General features: G+C 32.1%; 1 protein-coding gene across 1 annotated transcript in view; it reads left to right on the top strand.

Moving 5' to 3' along the window:
* The first annotated feature begins 7,200 nt into the window (after positions 1–7,200).
* The window catches only part of LOC133329743 (lachesin), a 37,874-nt gene continuing 21,767 nt past the window's right edge, over positions 7,201–23,307 (top strand). Inside the window, exon 1 of the mRNA XM_061538209.1 lies at positions 7,201–7,759. Within this exon, the coding sequence (XP_061394193.1) occupies positions 7,201–7,759 (559 nt within the window). The remainder of the gene's footprint in view (positions 7,760–23,307) is intronic.

Raw genomic sequence — 23,307 nt, 5'->3', positions numbered from 1 at the left:
TATTTTCTATTTTTATAAATTTATCTTTTTTTCTATTCTTTCTATTAAAACTACACGCAAAACAATTGACTTGGGTCAAGTGCTAACTCTAATTGTGTTGGAGGGGGGGTTTGACAACAGTCATAACATATGCTGCTTCTTCCCCGGTTGGTATATGTTGTCATTCATCGTAGTGTGTGAGCCCTGTTGACAAAATACATCGCTGGCTCCTTTAATGCTACTGTGTGACAATTGTTATAATAATGCCATCTCTGACGTAGCAAAGACACAAACACCTGTTATAGCAATGATGGGCAGCACTTTTACAACAATTATAGTGAATGAAAAACTATTTTCGAGAAATGTCAGCCAATAGATGGCGTCCATAGTCTAAAATATAAGTATTTTTGATAACTAAATAATTGTATCAATCTGAGCAAAATTTACCGGTATTCATAAAAAATGTCTCAGGATCATATGTAGAATATACGGGATCAATACCATATGTAATCTATAGCTGTGGAACCTATCAAACCAGAAACCCATACAAATTGAGATTAAACGTAGGAAATATAGATGAGAAATCTGTAAGATTCCAAGACGACTAAAAAAACAAATATTATTTGCCAAATATTTGAACGACGCACTTTGTTTTGCAAATAGGAACACATTAAAAATTTTCATAAAAATGTAGAATGTAAACATGAAATGGAAGCACGCCAAAAAATTATAGGTATTGACGACATTATAATTCGACATGGCCACAAACTATAAATAGATTGAAACCACATTGCAATCGTTTATGGTCCATTGATATTTTATATGCTATTTGCATACCTCATACGTATACGAATAAATACCACAAAAAATTTCATTTATAGGTTATATAATGGGCTGGCAGTTCCACGATCGCCTTTAAACTGTGTCCAAAATAGAAACAACAGGGTTCCCCTTTACTCAGACATCTGACTTCTGTATACAATTTAAAATCGCCGTATGCAGTGTCGATTGTCGTAGTGCCCCCCATAAACTCTATTATATTTATAATCTATTTCGAAGACTTTGGTCAATGAACCTTCAAAAAATATAATTCATGTCTTCGTAATTATCCAACTAGCCCATTATTTCGTACGCCCTATCAGTACAATCGGAAACAAACTTGATTCTTTTTCAGCTAATTCAAAAATGTCTTCATAAACAGCATCACTAATATCAATTCCTCGTACATGGCTACATATAGGGGTTCTAATTTAAGTATTTCCTCGTGACATAGAATATTTTCTTCAACAGTTGGGATATGTGATCTATATTTGTTCCCCCCATCTATACAAATAAAAAAATATTTGCAATTCATTAATCGACACTTAATATTTGTATAGTTGAAGCTACTTACAGTATTTAGCACTTATCCGATGAACATATAAAAATTAAAAAAAAAAAAAAACTTCAAGCACCTGTTTGATAGCCATCGTGAGAATTTGAGACCATGAGACGCCACACATCGATTGCCGAGAGAAAAGTAGTTATACACCATTCTAAACTGGGAAAATCTCACCGGAAAATAGCCGAACCGACTTTCGATCTTCATCATAAATCCTTGTTTTGTTATCTCAAAGCCCAAATTGTCCAAAAATTACACATTCTAGAAGTTTATTTTATCTGTTGACAACGATTTTGCATTAGTCGGTAAAAGTCGAAAATCGATTTTGAACAGTTCTGACAAAATCGAAAGATAGAAGTCGACTTTTTTGTCAAAATTAAAAATGGAAAAAACTTAAAATCGACTTTTGGTCAGCGGAAAAAACTAGAAAGTCTAAAAGTCGACTTTTGCGCTCGAGTACGTATCCCTAGTATGGCGCAGGGCGAATAAAGCCATACTCTAAGCACACAATTCCGATCGTAAAGCACTGAGGAGGCTTTGTTATGGTATGGGCGCTGTCAGAGTAGGAAATCATTTTTTTATTGAAGCAATTAATGGATAACATTTCTTATTTAAACATTCTAAAAGATAATTTGAAATGTAATGCTGAAAAATTGGCATTGGGGACAACATTTCAATTTTATTAAAATAATGACCCCAAACACAGGTCCCAGATCGTTCGAGAATATATGCTTTATAGTTTTCAAAAGTGATTCAAACAACTATTCAGTCGCCGGATTTATATCCTATAGAGAACTTATGGAGTATTTTTTGGGAACAAAAATGAATACTAACGATATTAAATCCGGATAATCAATTTTATTATCAAGTATGTCAAATATAAAACAAGCAGATTGGAACTTTCTTCGAGTTTCAAAACTTTGTAATCCCCTTAATAAACACCCAGATTTATAAGAAGTCGTGAATCAGCAGTGATTTTATAGAGAAAACTTTGTAAAACATTTTTGAATTCTTCCCACACGAGAAATGTATGGGAGTTGCAGTAGGGGTCCCAAATAATTGAAAGAAGCTTAACTATGTCAGCAGTGTGCTTGGGGTCATTATGCTGCTGGAAGTAGTAGTCGTTCTCCAGGCCCAGTTTCTCGGCGCTACGCTTCAAATAAAATATTAAGGTACGCATACTTATCCATAGTAGACTCGATGAACTCCAATTGTCCCACACCACTACTAATAACACATCATTGCACCTCCATTACCAAGTTGTTCTCGCCATACCAACTTGCACCACTTGATTCCAAAACCACACAAAACCTGCTCTCATCTGAGAAAATAACTTTTTCCCAAAACTCGCGAGGCTTATTTAAGTGATCCTTGGCGAAAGCATTGCCATTTCTATTAATTAAAGGTATAAAGGGCTTTTTAGGATTTTTTTAGGATTTTTCGAATTGCGTCAGGGGGCAGGTGGTCTTGTGAAACTGTTCTTTCACGCATTCTGAAATTTGCGATGCTGAAAGAGTTGAATTTTGTTGGGCACTTTGGAAGACTTTGCACGTTTCAGGACTTGTAAGCGTTGGCCCGGTCGATTGGAAATTTTTTTATGACTGGCGACAGTCATAACTATAAAATAAACCACGATAAACAACAAAGAATATATCAACATAAATTGTCATTAGATAATATGTCAACCCAGGCTTCGAATACAGTCCAAAATTTTCAAATGAAATCCATTGTTTGAATGCTGAAATGCTCTCAGTTCAAGTGGCAAGTAGTTCCATAATCGAGTAATACGTATTAAAAAATTATTTCTCAAACATAGAATTGTATATTCTATATTAAATCTAAACATATACAATTTTATAAATGAGAACTCATACACGGAACGAGAAATACGATTTACAATGCGCTTTAATTTCAAAAGGCTGTGATCTATAGTTCCAGATGCTACTTCCAAGCAGTAATTAATATGGGGTATACACTTTCTCTCCATACACATTCCGCTGTATATGATATATCAATATGAGTGCCAAATGATAATATGTCATCGACAAACACTCCTAAAATTTGATGACAACTCACAAAGGAGATTATATTTTAATAATAATAACTTAAATAACCGGTTAAGATCTGTAAAATGACTTAGAAATTTTAAACGTATAGCATTATTACTGTGCGAAAAAACCCGCAACTCAAGTGGCAGTGCATTCCAACATCGCACAACTCTAACTACAAATGATTTAGCAAAACAATTATTCCAATGTATCGAAGTATCAAAATCTGGGGGTTTCTGGAGGAGTGTGTGAAAGAGAATAACATCCTTAAAGGTTGAGGGGAATTATTTTTAATGATGCTGTAAAATAAAATTAAGCAACGATAATGCATAAATCTTTGAAGGGAACAACCTAGAAAACAAGTAACATATTCCGACACGTGACTGTCACGACGAAGTTTATAAATAAATCGTATTATGGTATTTACAATTCGCTTTAGCTTATTGACATGCAATGCAGTTGGTTCCCGAATACACCTCAAGTCCATATAAGACCTGCGACATTAAGCTGAAATATGTCATCAGCGAATAAAATGCGAATGTGGAGCAAGAAGAAGAGTCTATATTAGAAGAGAGATCGTTTACATATAAGATAAATAACAATGGTCCTACAGTTCGTCTTCGGACGGCTCACAAGAAAGACGCATTTAAAGAGTTAATCACGCCTAAGGACTCAAAAAAGTGCAAAAAGGCGCTGTGTTAAGCTTTCGCTTAACTCGCCACATGTTTTATTATCGAGCTAACGAAAAATATAAGAAAATCTCGTTTATCTCGAGCATATGGTTTATGGTCTTATACCTTCTATTCAATTAGAAAGTGGACTAACTGTAGTAACTGCCTCCAGTTTTAAAGAGATAAAAAAATGGTCCAAAGACTGATCCTTGAAGAACTCCAGAATATAAGGGGCGAGAATTTGACTCAAGACCATTGACGATAACGAATTGTCTTCTTCCATTGAAATAAGAATACATTAAATCACATGGAGATTTGGAAAAATTATACTCATATTTAAGTTTATGTATAAAATGTCCATGATTAAAACAATTAAAGGCTTTCGATAAATCCAGAGATACCAAGACACTTATCATACCATCATTTATGTTATTTCGGATCGATTCAGTCGGTTTTAAAAGCAGCGACTGCTATTCAATGCCCGTCGAAAGGAATATTGCAATTCATTGATCCTTTGCGAACACGTATCTAGCATTTGATCTTTAATAAATGATTGTCTTTGCACACTCAAATCATTAGACGTTAAAGTCAGCACTTGGGATCCCATACTTATATATTTAATTTCAACCAAGCTACCCGAAGAAACCAATTCCTTATGGGAACAAATTCTAAAATCTCACGCGTTTCCAATTTTAAATCTGTAAAAGATCGACACAGTCTTCCGCCGAGGAATTTATCTCAAAACTCTACCAAAACGCAGTCATATGCATCCCAAGAAAAATTAAATGCAACTTGTCTCTTATGTGAAAAAAATCACAGCATTCGTATTTGCCCTAAATTTCGAATTATGTCCGTCCATTGATTTCGCATTTAAGAACAAATATTGTAATAATTGCCTCTCAATTGGACACTCTAAGAATAAGTGCAAGAGTAAAAGTTCCTGCTTAAAGTGTAGAAAACGCCATCACTCCTTATTATATTACATATAGATAGCATAGCAATGTGAAAAAAATCACAGCATTCGTATTTGCCCTAAATTTCGAATCATGTCCGTCCAAGAGCGCATTGATTTCGCATTTATGAACAAATATTGTATTAATTGCCTGTCCATTGGACACTCTAAGAATAAGTGCAAGAGTAAATGTTCCTGCTTAAAGTGTAGAAAACGCCATCACTCCTTATTACATTACATATAGATAGCATAGCAATGGGTCTTAGGTAATTGGGTTCATTGACGGAACGAGACTTTGGAATGAAAACAACACGGGCTAACTTCCACCATGAAGGATATACAGATGTTATTAAGATTCTGTTAAACAGATCCAAGTTGATACTAGATATGTATGAATAGACTAGTTTTATAAAGGTAATGGGAATGCCATCAATACCAATCGATTTGGACCCAATTTTTCATATTGCTTCTAATATCTCAGACTATATGCAAAGTTAGGTCCAAATCGGTATATATTATAGGTATATTTTAATATTAAATTTAGACAATTGGAAGATCGGTGCAAAACTGTAAGCCTCTGTATGTATTAGAGATGTAAACTTAGAAAAATAAGAATTATGCTAAGTTATTTAAGTTATCTGGTGCATTGATGTAAATATTCGAGCGTGTGAATGTGAATAGATTCTTGCATTTTGGAAATCCCAAATTTTCGATTCCATTGGATTAATCAAACTGTGTAATTAAATTGCACATTCCGTAAACGAATCCTGTAACGAATTACTGGATTAGTTAAACGGAAGCCCGTAACCTAAGCGCTAGCTTAACTTTTTGCAAAACAACAGGAACTCCAGGTATAAACACTTAAATCCGTTAATATTTTTATGACTACAACTGAGTTGTTGTTTGCAACAAGTGTTAAAGATCCCTGGAAATCCTATTAATAGCCCTTTAAACCATGACAACGTTCCCTCTAAATGATATCTTAATGACCGGTAAAATCCAACAACAATTATATTTGAAAAACACACACAAAACAGCGTGTGTTTATATTGCATAGATCATAAAACTGGTATAGATGTGTTGTTACAACAAAAATGTTTCATTCCTATGAACTCTGATGCAAAATACCTGTTCAAATTTAAAAACAAAAATTTATTTTTATTTTTTGGTATTAAAATAATAAATTTTTGTTGCATGCTCGGCCAGTTAGCCAGCCCTTCTTTTTTCTGTGTGCGGTGGCAACCAACAGTCTTACCTGTATAAATGGGAACACATTTTGTGTGTGCTTGCGTGTGTGAAATTTACACACACACTCATTGTTGTTGTTGGTATTAATTGAGCGCCATATTTATGAAACTTATTAAACAACAACAGCTCATCTAATTCTCACACACACAGACAGGCAGAGTCATGCAGAAACCCAGCAACAACGTAACGTATTTATTTGGGTGGCGTACACACACACACACACGCATACACACCAAACAACAACATTCAACATGAGCTTAGCTAAGCGGCCCGAACACCACACACAATTCATTCGCTTGACGACGTTCAACGAGTAAAGACGTACAGAGGTTTTGAATAACGGTTAAAACGTTTGTTGTTGCCCCGTGAGAAAGGAAGGAAGAAAGTGTGTGTGCGCTTTGTGAGAAAGAGAAGAGAGTGAACGAATGAAAAGAAAATACGTGTTTTGAATCGTACTGTGTAAACGTGTTTGAGTGTGTTTTTTAAACTTGGCTTAAATTTCCCGCTCTCTCGCTCTTTTATTTTGTGCTGTCATTTGTATAACAGTTATAATACAAGTCACAGTCAATTAACTGAGCATCAGGCAAAAAGGAAAAAACAAGAAGAGCACAGTCTCGTTTAGTATCTACTTGACTCTTTAAGAAGAAGCAGCAGCTCTAGAGTACGCGACGTCGCGAAGATACGAAACAAAAAAAGAAACAACTTGAAAAGATCAAGCCAAAGCATTAAATTATTAAGCGTTTCTTTTCCAATCAAACAAAAAGAAAAATAAACGACTCTTAACAACGGTCTTAGGGTGTGGTGCAATATTTTTGTTGTTTTCTGCTTCTTCTTCGGATAGATCTCGTTGAAGAAAACTTAAGAAAAAAAATAACTAATAAATTTAAACCAAAAAACAAATACATTTTCTAAAAACACAAAATGTCCACGTTTAGAAGTAGAATCTCTACACATATCTCCAGCACAATAGTTGGCCTCTTTGTAACCCTGCTGTGCCTGAATTCTTTCGTGGATGCCCAAAGAACACCCACAATTTCATATATCACACAAGAACAGATCAAAGATATTGGCGGTACTGTAGAATTTGATTGTTCTGTACAATATGCCACCGATTATCCCGTAATATGGACCAAAAATGCTGGTGATTCGGTATTCTTATCGACTGGTTCAACATTGGTTATCAAAGATTCACGATTTGCTCTGCGCTACGATCCAAATTCATCAACCTATAAACTGCAGATAAAAGATATTCAAGAGACCGATGCTGGGCAATATACCTGTCAGATTGTAATGTCGGTCACACATAAAGTCAGTGCCAATGTTATGCTGTCCGTAAGACGTCCTCCCGTAATCTCTGATAATTCCACGCAATCATTGGTGGCCAGCGAGGGCAGTGAAGTGCAAATGGAATGTTATGCCAGCGGTTATCCCACACCCACCATCAGTTGGAGACGTGAAAATAATGCTATTTTACCCACAGGTAAGTTTGGAAAAAATTATATTTATAACTCTTAAACAAAGATCAGGGGAGCATATAGAAAATCTAAAAAATAATGGAAATCTTGTGAGAAAATTCTCTTTCCCCCCTTTCCAGTAATAATTCAAGCTTCACAAGTTGAGTCACCCACTTCAACACCAAAGTAACAAAAAATTGTTATTGAGAAATTCAATTGTGTTTACTTAACCTCTCTTTTTGTTTGCGCGCTCTCTAGAAATTTTTGAGAGTTGTAAAAAAATAAGAAATATGGCCGAAAAGTTTAATTTCTCTCAGAGAGCTTTAAACCAGTATTTTCTTGTTAAAACCTGGCTTATTCATACACACTCATGCATTTGCCCAGCAAATACGTGCCTTATCCCAAGCTAAATAATTAAATTCTTATCTCTGGTTTTTGTATTCAGTGCAATTTTCTGTAAACCGTAAATGAATTATTTATATTTGGTTCTATTGGAATATTTCTTAGACGTTTTTTTTTTCAATTTCACAATAATTTACTTGAGAAATGCATTAGAGAGAAATAAACAAAAAAGTCCATAATTGGTTTTGCACGTAAATATATATTTTTGTTGATTTTGTAAATGTGTTTATATTTTGGCATATGGCGTCTTAGTTTTTTTTTCAATTTTCAAATCTAAAAATAAGTAAAAATCACATTTGCCATTCAAAAATGCCTTGACCATATCGAATATATACGACAAAGGCACTGTCAATTTTAAACAGAAGAGATATGATCCATCTGGACGTGCTTTGTCTCTTTGGCTTCAGTTCCCCCTTCGAAGTGATCTAATTTGTCAATTCCATTAATAAATCCTCATAGAGAAGGTTAACCCCGTAAAAAGTTATAATGTAAATGCCGTTTTAGTAGAAAACAAATTTCTTCACCTAAAATTTTTCCTTCAGTATCAATGCTCTATTAATTTGGCTTCGATTTCCATATTAAAATAATTTCCTTTTTTTAATTAATTGCAAATTGTTTTCTTTTATTAGGAAAATGAAGGCAAAAATATCATTAAAAAATAATTTCCAAATTAAAATTAAACATTTCATGGTAGCTAAAGGTAATTCCATATGTGGCCAGACACCTTTAAGACATTTGTAATCATTTCTTTATGAATTACACAATAATGTCTCAAATCTATAATCAACTTACATCAAATCAGCTGATGCTAAAGAATATGTTATTATGCGTCTGATACTGGAAAAAAATTTAAATTTAGTCATGGGAAATTCTTCAAATTTGTAGATCCTTCCATATTATATTTCAATATACCTTTTTAAAATAATTTCTAATTCATAATCAAACATTTCATGGTATCTAAAGGTAATTCCATATGTGGCCTGACACCTTTAAAACATTTGTCATCATCTCATTTTGAATTACCAATAATGTCTCAAGCATGGATGTAAATCAGCTGATGCCAAAGAAGATCTTATTTGCAACTGGCAAAACTTTTCCAACATATTAAGGAGATTTTTTTGTTAAAATTGAAGGTGCTTGCATGCTTTAAAAATTAAAAAATAATTTTTTCATAAGAAAAAACGCCTAAGACACCTTTTAAAGTAATTTCCTTGTTATAATCAAACACTTCATACTTTTCAACGGTAATTTGATATGTGGCCAGACGTCTTTACGACATTTGCCATCATCTCTCTTTGAATTGCCAATAATGTCTCAAATAAGTATGTAAATCAGCTGATGCCAAAGAAGATGTTATTAAAAAAGCTTTTTCCAATTTATTGAATTCTTCATGATATGTAGATTCTTACTGGTTCTGAAACAGAGAAATAATTGAAGAATTTAGAAAATGATCTCACTAATACCATTTTCATTTGAGGGAAATTTTCCTTCAGCATCAATGCTCTTTTGAATTAACATTAGTTTTCATATTTTATTTTTTTTTTTCATTTTTAAGTACTAATTCCAAAATTATATTTGTCACTAAGAAAAAAGAGCTTAGATACATTTTAAAATATTTAATAATTCATAAATCAACATTTCATTAAATGAATATGTCGCCAGTCGCCTTTAAAGCATTTGTGATCAATTCTTTTTGAATTTACAATAATGTCTTAAATATGGAAGTAAGTCAGCTGTTCTGTTGGGAATATGAGGTGCCAAAGAAATTATAACTAAAAAACAAAATGTATTTTATTGAGCAATACAATTCACTATTTTATATGAAATGTTGTGTGCCACAATTTTATGAAAATTGTCAGGAATAATCAAAAGAACCCTTTTAATATTGCGTTGAAAAAAACTACGACATTCTTTTTATAATTCATTTCCTATGAAAAAGATAATTATCCTCTATGAGATTTTTTTTGATATATAATGACAATGGAATTTAAACTCATTGGATTCACTAAATCCGGTATAATGTAAATATTGTATTATACTTAAAAAAAATTTCCCTTTAAAATAAACCGATATTAAAATTTTCATAAATTGTATAACCAGCTGGCTATATAATTTTTTTTTTCAATGGAATGGCGACACGTCAAACTCGTAACAAAAATTTCACATTTTTCAAAACTTGTACGATTTTAATTGTCCAAAAATGAAACTTGAACATTAGTCTATTAAAACTAGCAATTCTGTCCCAAAACCTTGAATTCTAGTTTGACATGTGGCCATGAGTCTTTTGAGAAGTTTCTCCTATGACGTCGGAAAATACAAATGTTTACAAATAATATTACTGGGTGGCTAAATAAATTTCTAAAATATTACATTTTCTTAAATATTAACACAACTCGTCAAACATGTAACAAAAATTTTACATTTCTAAAAATTTTTTAGATTTTTATTGCTTAAAAATTATTACTTTTGTTATTTCCGTTATGTATCTTAAATTCTAGTTTGACATGTGCCCAGGTGACTTTATGAAAGCTTATCATATGACGTCAAAAGGGAGAAATTCTATTACTGGGTGGGCTTATTTCATTTTCTTTAATGGCCCGGCAACCCATCAAACCTGTAGTAACCAATTTCACATTTCAGAAAAACTTGTCGGATTTTTCTGTTATTTATTAAAGAAACACATTACTTTCAACATAATTTCACGAAAATCATAAAAAATTTCAAACCAGCTTGTTTTAAAAATAGCATTACACACATGTTAGGCCACCTGAAAAAAACATGTTTTCATTTAACTAAAAAATTGTTGCTTTATCATTTTTTATTTATTTTACGCAATTGCACACACACATATTTTGAAACGCTCCCACTCTTGCCACTTTCAAAAAAATTTCCCAAGAAAATACATTTTGAAAAAAAGAATAATAACAAAATGAGAATTGTTTTTCATTTTTCTAATCGACTAGTAGCACCTTACCGATGACTTAACATAAAATTGCTAATTAACTTTGCCTAAATAGGTGAACACATTTTTTTGTTCTGTTTTGTTTAGCCGGCTACCTGGCTACCTGTTGTATGGCCCCCGACTATTCATAGACCATAACAAAAACGATCAATATGACCAATACAACCAAAACATAATAGGAGTAAAATTGAAATGAAAATTTGAAAACGATATAAGGGGTGGGAAATATGTAACAAGTGAAAAACAAAATAAAATCCGTTGAGTCAGTGTGCACCTGTTTGTTGGAAAACGGGGCATTATTCTCTTTTTTATGGACATTTAAAACAACAAAAATATTTTTTTTTTTAAATTATAACAGGTTGATTCGTTACGGTGTTCTTATTATTACCTTGGGGATTTAAGGGTGGTTCGGATATTTCACATGTGGAAATGTTGATAACTGACCAGTTTGTTTTTTTGTTAAATGACTTTTCACACTGGGTCCTAAATTATGCATTTTACAAAGGAATGGCATTTATTTCATTTTTAATTAAGGGAATTGACAATTTAAATTACAATTTTTATTCAATTTCCTTTTTTGTATTGCCAAGGGCCAAATTAATATTCTATTGCAACAAACTCAGTCTTCTATAGCCATCTGACCACTCATCCAATTGCATTATTCAATATATATAAAGTTTCATACTTGTGAAGAAGTTTATGTGTTGCTATATCACTTTAAGACAATTTGTTATCAATTCATTGTGAATGGTTATGAACACAATAAATACAAGACATCTTAAAAGGTGTCTAGCTCACCATAAGACATTTGTCATCAATTCCTTGTGAATGATTATGAAAATAATAAATATAGGACGTCTAGGCACTCGACAAACTTAAAAAGTCAAAACGAATAAACAAAATAGAAAAAATACAAGCAAATTTTGGAAGTTAATATACTGTTTACATAGATTACTTCAAGAGATTTTTTATCAATCCTTTTTGAATTACTGGGAACATAAAAAATATAGTGTCAGACATTCATTACGTATTGAATTTTTTTTAGAAAATAAAAAAATTAATGAATATAATAAATGTAATTTTATTCTGATAAAGCCATCAGGCCATACATCAATCTTACAACTCAAAGTATCTCCAACATTTCCAATTTTATATAGATTTACGAAATCCCCTCGATCTTAAATGTCAATTCCATAGTGTATACGTCAAATATAATCCACGTGACGTATATGCAGTGGAATTAATATCACATACCTAGTCTGGTAAAGCCATCAGGCCACTCATCAAATCTGTTATACCAAAAATATTAACAAGTTAATCCAAAAAATTGCAGACCTTAGAAGTTTTTATTCCATTTTTTTAAACTATGTGATGAAGCCACCTAGCCACCCACCAAATTTTGAATATTCAAAAAATTACATTTAACTTTTTCACCCCTGATTTCAATCTAAATCGTTTCTCTAATGACTTGCCCTTATTAATTTTAAGGTCCCAAGGCGGGTGCCAATAAATGCTGTATTTTTCACACAGTCGGCTTAGTAATGTTTAAAAGTTCGATTACAATCACAGAATTGAAATAATGCTTGTCAAACGGTGATTTTATTGCAAATCCCCTGGCGTATGGTTGGGCGCCGTTTTTTTCGATAATGCAAATTTATGGGAATTTTTCACCCTTTATGAAAATACATTAACCAAAAAGGAAAAGAGAACAAGGCCTGCTTGCTGTGTGGGCCAAAGTCAGCTGTTATCATGACGAGAAAATCAAAAAATGTATATGACAATATGTATGAAAACGATAAACAGCCATTAAATATGCTTGAGATTAAAGGTTTTTTTGTTTTGGAACAAAGCAAGAAAAAAAGACGTGTGCCTTGCAGCCAGTGGAGGAGGAAGTCAGTTGTTAGCCCGGGCAAACGGCTGGCTATCCAAGAGTTTTGTTTACCAAAACTCAAATGAATGGATGGTTGGCTGGCTGGGCTGCTTGAATAAATGTAAGGCTGGCTCTTGCCTGCCAGCCTGCCGGTTGCCATAGACAATAATCACAACAATCGAGGACTTAAATAAACTTTTACATCACCCTTGCAAGCTGCAGAAACCACCCAACCTCCGCCAACCGCCCTCAGCCTCCTCTATGTCATATTTAACACCCACTTTACCTTGGCCAAGGAATAATGACAAGAATAACAAACCAGGACAGACAAACCAACAGACACACAGTTCGTTAGAGAAACAACAAAAAGTCACGCCGTGAAATTTATCCGTCTAAATGAGAAGTTTCACACTTTGATTTCAGTGTAAGTTTGTCGTTGTTGTTTTTGTTGCTGTTGACAATTGCTTTTTGTCAGCAGACACTGTCAGTTAGTCAGCCAGGCACGTTTTGTGGTGAAATGGTAGCAGCAAGGAAGGAAGGAAACCCTTTCTTTTGTTGTTCTTGCCAAAGACTTCTTAGAGCCTCTAGACTGCATAACTGCACACCCGACCAGACCAGACCAGACTTTTGACTTTGTTTCTTTAAAAAATGAACCCCTCCCCTCTGCCTGACATTGTATTCTGTTCTGCTGAGAGAGAGGGGGAAACCAAATGATGACGATATGGGTTTTTAAAGGATTCGACAACTTCAGCACGCGCAATTTGCTTCCGCAATCTTGAAAATGTACTCATGCCTTAAAGAAATGAAGCAAAAAAAAAACAAAACCTTTTCATACAATGGGTGGTGATGGCATCATTTTTTGCTTTTGCAAAGGCGAAACAAAAACCAACAGAATGTGTCCTCTTTGCAAAAAACATATCGCACACACACACGTCCAATGCCCATGTGAGTCTTCAATACCCCTTTCCTGTGGTTCTCTCTACACATTTTTTCAATGGGTAGTCGTTTGTCCACTTTCCCCTTTTCCCGGTACGCCAAAATAGATTTTTGTTCTGGCTCATAAACGAAAGGACATTTGCGCTCAGACATCACACATTGTCGAGAAGCGTCACAAAATAACAAAAACAAAAAAAAAACAGTTAATGCAAACAGTTTTGCAACTAATGTAAACAAATCCAAATAAGAACAAAGCCGTCACAACGACAGCTACAAAAAAAAATACAAGCAAACAAAAAATACTCGAAACAAAACCTCCATAACGAATCCATATCATTTACTCTGTCACACATAGAAACACTCGAACGCCGGGCGAAAAAAAAGGATATACTCTCGACTTAAGTTCGTCAACCAAAGAGCCTAGTAACGTGTTACACTGATGGTCATAAGTTTTACAACAATTTGATTTTTTTTTTTTTGCAAAGTAAAAATTGTTGTGTGGCCAACAGGTTCTATAAATTTGATATGTAGCCAGGCAGTTTCATATGGTGAACGAGAAGGAAATTTAAAAGTATATAAGTTACAAAATATGTGTGTCCAGATCACTTTGAGAGATTTGTTATCAATCTATTTGTTGCGAATTTTTTAAACTTAGAACTTAAAAGTGCTTCTAATTTTTAGAATTAGAATTGCGAAGTGAATTTGTTGTATGGTCAGGCAGTTTACGATTGTAAAGGAGAAGGAAATTTACAAAATAATTTATGAATAAAAGATTTTTAAGAGAACGTAAGATTTAATATTACATTCTCTCCCTCTCCCCTTTCTCCTTTCAAAGCAATCAATCTCCTTGATGTGTCGCTAGATCACTTTGAGAAATTTGTTATCAATCTCTGATGAATTACTGGGAAAACATAATAAAAGTAATGCAATAAATTTATTATGAATTTAAATTAGTTTAGAATATAATAAATGTAATTTTATTCTATTTACACAATCTTATTCTGATAAAGCCACCAGGCGACACATCAAACTTAGAACTCAAATGTATTTCTTAATTTCTTTAGCATTTTTTATATTTTATTTATTAATTTGTTATGTGGCCAGGGAGTTTAAGTTTGTAAAGGAGAAGGAAATTTGCCTAAAATTATTAATTTTTTAAGAAATATTACATTCTTTCTACCTCATATTCTCCTTTTAAAAACATTCAAACTAGTTTTCTATGTGTCTAGATTACTTTGAGAGATTTGTTATCAATCTCTGATGAATTGCTGGGAACATAATAAACGTAATGCCTAAAAATCATTATGGATTTCAATTAGTTTAGAAAACAATAAATATAATTATATCCTTTTTACACAAGTGTATTCTAATAAAGCCATCAGGCCACACATCAAACTTTGAACTCAAAAGTGTTTCCAATTTCTTTTTAGCTTTCTATTTAGAATTGCAAAGTGAATTTGTTGAGTGATCAACTGGTTTTATTTATTAATTTTTTATGTGGCCAGGCAGTTTAAAAATGTGAAGGAGAAAGAAATTTGCATAAAAAATATATATTTTTTAGGAATTATTGCATATTCTCCCTGTTTAAATATTCAAACTCCTTTTCTGTGTGGCTAGATCATTTTGAAAGATTTGTTATCAATCTCTGATGAATTGTTGGGAGAACATAATAAAAGTAATGCCATAAATTCATTATGGATTTAAATTAGTTTAGGAAATAAACATAATTATATGATATTTACATAATCTTTTTCTGATAAAGCCACAAGGCCACACATCAACATTATATCTCAAAAGTTTTTTAATTTCTTTTTAGCACTCGTTTTAAAGTTGCGAAGTGAATTTGTTGTGTGACCAGTTAGTTTTTTTTTATTAATTTGTTATGTGGCCAGGCAGTTTAAGTTTGTAAAGGAGAAGGAAATTTCCAATATAATAGATGGATAAGAGATTTTCAAGTAATATTACATTCTCTAAATGTCTCAAAATAAATCCATGGTTATAATGAATTTAGCATGTGGCCTGTTAGTATATGAATATGGTTAAAGGGGATTACACACTATCAGTTCTAACGGTCAGCCTTTTATTGAATACTGACTGTCCAACAATTGTAAATATTTTCGTGAGGCCTAATAACTTATCAAACAATCAATGTTTAAAGCGATTACACACTATGAGATTAAAGGCGAGTACACACTATCAGATTGAACTAAACTTTTTTTTATTGAATAGGGACTGCCCAAAAGCCGTGATTATTTTAGTGATCAAACAAACATAATTTTGATTATTCATGATAATCATTCCATTCATTCAAAAGTGATAGTGTGTACACTTAAGTGGCAAAAAAGTTACCACATAGTTGCAAAACATATGTGTGAATTGTTGTCCACTTTTAAGAAAATATACAAATGTTGAATAATTTTTACTGTAAAGATTTTATTTGAATTTAAAGTTTGATGTAATAACGTGTTTACACAAGACATGATAGCGACATAACAGTCGAATATATTGATTTCCATAGGTTTTGGTTTGATCAGCTGATTGTTATGGCTTTATGGTTGTGTCATAACTAATTCCACCTTAATGCCAACGAAAGCTTCATGTAACACCGTGTTTACACAAGGCAATTATTTTTGCTGTTCGAAATTATTCTTCAAATTTTGTTTGACACTGTACCAAAAATATTCTGAAAATAAAACAAATTTCCCGACATACATGCAACATACAAACAACAAATAATGGCGGCATAGAAAACAAAATATATACATACTTTCACATATACCATATAAATTACAAGGTACTCATAATAAGGTAACAAAAAAAAACAAAACAAAATGACAAGAAGGCATAATGCACACACACATACTCATAAATAAAACAAATGCAACGAAAACCCCCGACTGCACACGACCGCCCTCCCGGCCACCCAACAATACTTATTCTATGCGTTTGTATATATGTTGACTGATTGTTGTTTAGCATTGTGTGAAAAATAAACAAAACAAACATCCATACCTTGTGCTAAAAAAACCAAGCCGGCATGCTAAACTCACTCCCCTTTCCCTGTAGGGCGATTCCTTTTGCCATGGTAATCGACAACAACAACAACAAAGGTCGATAAACAAGCCTAGCCATCACTCAACCTTTTTACGCTTCATTATGACAAGTTGCTGAATGCATGCACGCATTCCCACTGTCGCAGAGGGGTCTAATGTTGTGCAACCACCAGAAAAGCCGCCAAAACGATCATCGAAAATAACCGGTACATTTGAAAGTGTATCAAGGTTTAAGGGTTACAAAAAAAATGCATTCGTTTTGCCAAAAAATAAACCCGAACGAATAAAAAACATAACTGTAATTAACGACACACACACAATTGTTTAATGGAAATCAATTCAATGTTTTTGTTTTCATTTCGTTTTGCATCATTGTTATTTGTTTGTTTGTTGTTGCAGTTTTTTATTGTTCTTACGCTTCGGGGTCTACTGCTGCTGCTTCTTCTTTTTCTGCTTCATACTACTTCAAAACCAAACAATGCATGCATGCAAAAAAAGTGCTTAATGAACAAGGTTACCGCCGTTTGCCATTCAACAACAACTATAAACAAAAAAACAACAACAATAATAATATTTGTGACCCCTTTCTCCCTACCCTTCTTTTTTAGTGACCACACCTAAATATTTCTCTGTGTTTTTTTTTCTTCTTTTTTTTTTTGTTACGATGAACTTGATGAAAAGTGCAGCTGATCAGCCATAAAGAATGCTATGACGTTTTAAATGTCACAATAACTACTTGGCTGACTCATCTGAAATATGCGCGATTGAATGAATTTCTAGACAACAACAATCAAAAAGTACATGCATTTTTGTTTTGTAATTGATCATTGTTACATTGGGGGTGTGGGGGGTGAACATGCATGACTTTTGTTGCATGCGCTGCTTGGGAAATTGTGAATAGTTAATTTTTTTGTTATTTTTTCCTGTACGTATGGTTGACAATTGTGAAATTAGTCATTGTATGAAAAGAATTAGTTTAAGTTTTCAATTGTAAATACTTCTTAGAATAGTTTGACGTTTATGTGTCACATAACCTCAAAATATGACAATAAATTGCAATACATTTTTTCTTAAAAAAATGATTGAAAATCGCAATATTAGTCATTGTGTTGTATGAATTAAGTTAATCTTTTAATTTGTAGTCGTGTTCTTAGGTCTGTTAGGGCTTTATGTGTCACATAACATTTCAATTTAAATTAGTTCTTAAAAGTACATTTACATATACGATTTTAAATCGACTCGATTAACGAAATCCAGAAATACACCCTAATTGTTTACACATACCCTTAATCATGATCTAAATGCCGATCAGCTGATGTTTGTTAGTATACATACAAAATTATTAATTTGCGCCAAAAATATTTGTTGGCAATTTGAAAAAGAATAGAAGAATTACCACAATGGAAGTGTTTTTGCAATACTGTGATCGTTTGGAAAGTAAAAAAAGCACCTAAAAACACAAAAATTCTATAATTAATTTTTATTTTCCTTTGATCTGTCATTTTTGTATTTGTCAGCCGTTAAATTTAAAAACAAACGGCATGTAAAAACAGTTGAAAATTTTGGTACATTGTGAGAGAGTTGTATTTTTTCGTACAAAACCCGCGATGCATCTCAGTAGTATCATGATTTCGATCATGATTTAAAATAAATCCTGCTGCACGATGATTTAAATTTGTGTGGTAAATCATGTTAAATTTAGCCTGATTAAGAAAATAAACCCTGATTCAGCCTTTAATCATGATTAAATGTTATATGTAAATTCGCTTTAAGACAGTTTGACATTCATGCGTCACATAACCTCAAAATTCGACAATAAATTGCAATGCAATTTTTTCTTCAGAAAATGATTAAAAATTGTCATATTAGTCACCGTATTATATGAATTAAAATTAACTTTTAATTTGTAGTAGTTCTTATGCATGTTAGGGCTCTATGTGTCACATAACCTCACAATTTTCTAATAAATTTCATATAGTCGACTTTTTTCTTCTTTTACGTAAATTTTGAATTCTTCCACATTTCTTAACTAAAAATCTATGATTCTCTTTTTTAAAAATGAAACTAAAATCATAGTTTTTTTTCAGTGTATGGTACCACACTTTTAAGGTTATGTTATTGTTTACTCTTTGCCATACTTTTCCCTTTCCCTGTTTTATTTTTAATAAAATTCAATTTTTAATAGGCAATTTAGAGGATAACTTCAATATGAATTGAAGCGTATATAAAAAAGTATTCAACATATTGGACATTATTCAAATTCACTGGCCATCGACAAGGGTGATTTGTGTTATTATGTTGGCAATGACATTTCACCCAAAAAAACCCAAGATGGGGGAGAAAATAACAACAAAAATTCTTCAGAATCAATTTCACTATACTAATAAAATTTAAATAAATTTTATGGCATTTTAAACCCAAAATTCATAAACATTATTTAGCATTCAAGTGGAAAATTGGAAATATTAAAAAAAGCGGAAAATATTTGAAATTCATGGGGGAAGGGGAATTTTTTTGATTTGCAATTTAAGGGAAACAAACAATTTCAAAAATGTTCACAAATATTTATGTTCTATAGAGTAATATATAGGGGGAAATATAAATAAGCAATGTAAACAATATTTTATAATAAAAATATTTTGAAAAGAATTCATCCATTCATTCTTTCCCACAATTTTTGAAGAAAATATTTGCAACCAATTCCCCAAAAACAGATGTTCATTAATAATTATATTCTCAATATTTTTCTTTGTTAAAAATTATAATAACTATTTGACAGTTCACATTCCTTGTAAACATACAATAATATAGATATATCAGCTGTTATTTTCTATGGGGGAAAGAACTGTGAAAAATTATTTTATTAAAAAAAAAAAACTATTAAAAACTATGAATTAAAAAACGTAATTTGTTTTTATCTGACCGTGTTAAGATGCCTTGAAATCCATTATTTTATTGCAATTATATTTGTCTTTGTTAAATAAATGCAACTTTAAACATCGTTTAAACTCTCCATTGACTTTAAAAGCATTTTTGCCACACAGCAAACTTTAAGGAAGCAGGCATTAATTGACGTTCTTAGCATAAAAATAAATTACTTATAAAACTTTTTAGAAATATTACACTCAATTTAATTCATTTTAAAATAAAAATCCAGATATTTTCTGTGTTTATTCAAAACTTAAAACTCCCACAGACACAATTCCATTATCTTGACATTTAGTACCCGCTTTCAATTTCGCTCTCCTCCCGCCAAAAAAAAACTTTGTTAACATATCAACTCTAATGATTACTTACATTTTCATTTTCAATATTCTTTAAATGTCTTCATTACACCGAACGACACCCAATATTTAAATAACACAGTAACGTTTTACTTAATTTACATTTTTCTGTTTCTAAGAACTTTTTCCCAACCAGCATAATGTAAACCCCTTTTCAAAGTATTTACTCTGTACAAACACGTGTTAATTAAAATGGGAGAGAGAGTGAGTGTGAAATGTCTCCCAAGGAAAAAAGGTAGCAAACTGTGTGAAAATCTCGTATAACCCGCATTTCTCACAAAAAACATTTAAATATTGTCAAAAGTTTATTTTTCCCCTTAATCTATTGACTCGAGATCTTAATTATAGTCTCTGAGGGATTAGTGACATTTTAACAGATTGTAAGTTGGGTACATAGGGGGGATAAAACTTTACTGATGACATTTTCTTTTAAATTTGAAAAAAAAAAATCAAATTATTTTAGAAAATAATTTTCCAGAACCAACACAAATGTATAAGTTTTACAACGATAACAATTTTTTCCCAGCAGTACGGGAACAGACCAATTATAAATTAATGAACAGCTGACTGTTTTGAAATATATGTCAAACATAAAATGTATTTTTTTGTTTCATGAAAACTGTGAAAAAATTTCAATTTAGTTTTGAACATAATTATATCTTTTTCAGAAGCTGCAAAAATTAAAAAAAAAAAACAAATAAAACCTAATACAAATTATTACGGGAACAGACCAATTATATATTAATTGAACAGCTGACAGCTTTCTCACAGCAAATTAAGCCGTGTTTACATGGGGTTATAATAATGTTTAATAACAATTTTAAACTGTACAGTTCAAGAAGACTAGTTTGAAGACCTTTTTAATTGTTAGCAATATGTTGCTAATTTTTTTTTCTTGTTAACAAAAAATAACCTAAAAACCCAAAAAAATCTATTGACAAATATTACTGTTTGTTACCAAATATTTTGACTTTTTCTCTTTGTCATTGCTTCTTCTTATTTAATAATGGGCTAGAACAAAAAAACCAAACTTGTTGACGATCTTCTTCTCCTTTTAAGACAAGTTTTTTAATGGCTCCGATGCTCTTTTGCTCAAACAAAGAAAGAGTTAAGAAAGGGAACCCTAGAAAAGAAAATGTCTCGGCTGGAATCACCATTTACCGCCGCCGTCGACGTCAATGCTATGCTAGGGTTTACACAAGTAACGGTCACTACATTAAGACACGAACTCAAGAAAAGGTATTAAGAACTCAAGAGACAGCAACAGCAAGACATAAGCAACATGCAACAAACGCCAACAAAGAAAAACAGGTATTTCAATAAAAAAAGATACATGAAAGAAGAAGTAGAAAGAAAATGACAAAACAAAGAAAAACCCTATAATAAAAAAAGAAACTACAACACAAGCATAATAGACTTTATTTTGTTGTACCTTCTTGACGTAAGAAGAAAATCCAGGCCCCCACAACAACAACAGCAAAACTACAAAAAGAGGCTCAATTGAAAACTGGTATACTGGCCTTTTTGGCCCTTACCTTAATACCAAGTACAGTTCTTAAATGTGTTTTTTATGGGGGAAAATGTAAAATAGTTTTCGTTATTATTGCAGCGTGTTTTTTCTGATTACTGTTTACTTAGGTTTCAGGTTTTCATTCGAATTTGTTTCTCCTTACCCAAAAAGAGGTGTGTGAGCGTAGTTTGTTCCCCAAAAAATTTTTTTTGTTATTTTTTTCCATGTCCTATAAAATAGTATTTATTTATATTTGAACATGTACCATGTAATTTACCTAAGGTGTTGTCGTGTGTTCCTACATTTCCAACTAAAAAAAAAATATTCATCACCATCACTTTTGCACTAAATAAATATTTGTGAGCAAATGTTTCGGGGAAAACTTTTCCCTATTATTATTTGAATTCATTTTACACAATAGTGTCAGAAAACACATACGCCTGGGTTGTGTTTATTTTGGACAAACGTTCTAAGGATTTTGGGCATAATACCTTTTTTATTTATTGTGGTTGAATTTTGTATCCTTCGTGTGTTATACCTTTGATTTATAGAATGTGTATTTTAGGGCTTTAAACCATATCTATTTGTTTAGGTCTGCTTATCCCCTCTCTCTGTCTCTCACATGATTTGACACTCATATGTTAGATGGCCTGGCAACCGACCATATGATTTGTAACATTTAGCAGCAAAACACACAAAATGACAATCATCTCTACGAAATATACATAAATACCGCTTGAATGGGAGATTAATAATATTTCTGCCCTCTTTACAATCATTCATCCATGTGTATGCTCGCTCGCTTGTTCCAGTAGTTTTTAATCCTAATTGCTATTTCTAATAGTTTTTATCCCTGCAATTAGTTGTTTTTGTTGTTTTGGCGTCCTCAAAAATAAGGGTTTCTTTTTTGTCCTTCCATCCTCCGTTATCATTAGGCATGAAAAAAATGTAAACAGGATTATCTCGGTAGAGATTTATGAAAGGCGGAGTTATGTAAATTGCTTGCAACTATAATTTTTATTGGTTAAGCGGTGATTCTTTTTGTAAATTTCTTTGTAAACCGGTTTGGTACCAAATTATAAAAGAGATTTATTTGTTTTTGGTATTCTTTCTTTTTTTGGGATTTCCATTAATCCCAAAAGATAACTTTTAGAATTTCGGGAACAGCTGACTGCTTTCTCACAGCAATCAAGCCGTGTTTACATGGTCGCGCAAATGTTATTTTTCAACATTTTTTAGCAAACAGCTGCATAAAAATGGTAAATAAAAAACGCATTCGACTTTTTAGAGATATTTTCCTATTCCTATTTTTTTAAGAAAACTTATTTATTTTTGCAAACTAAGAAAAGTATTAAGAATTGTTCACATTGAGTCTGTTTTTCAGAATATAAAATATTTTTAGTTTTATTTTGGGTTGTTTTTTATGATTTCCCTGACTTGGAAACTTGGCAGAAAACATCTGATCTTCAAAATGTTCGTTCAAAATCCCCAATAACTCAAAAAATTGGTTGCAAAAGTATACTTTAATATATTTGAATATTGACCACAGCAGATTAC

Source organism: Musca vetustissima, unplaced genomic scaffold (assembly GCF_032173495.1).
Source record: "Musca vetustissima isolate MV318-11 ecotype Yass unplaced genomic scaffold, APGP_CSIRO_Mvet_v1 utg20142, whole genome shotgun sequence".
NCBI classification, from domain to species: Eukaryota; Metazoa; Arthropoda; class Insecta; order Diptera; family Muscidae; genus Musca; species Musca vetustissima.
Note: the sequence above shows the minus strand (reverse complement) of the source record. Positions and strands in the feature narration are given on the sequence as shown.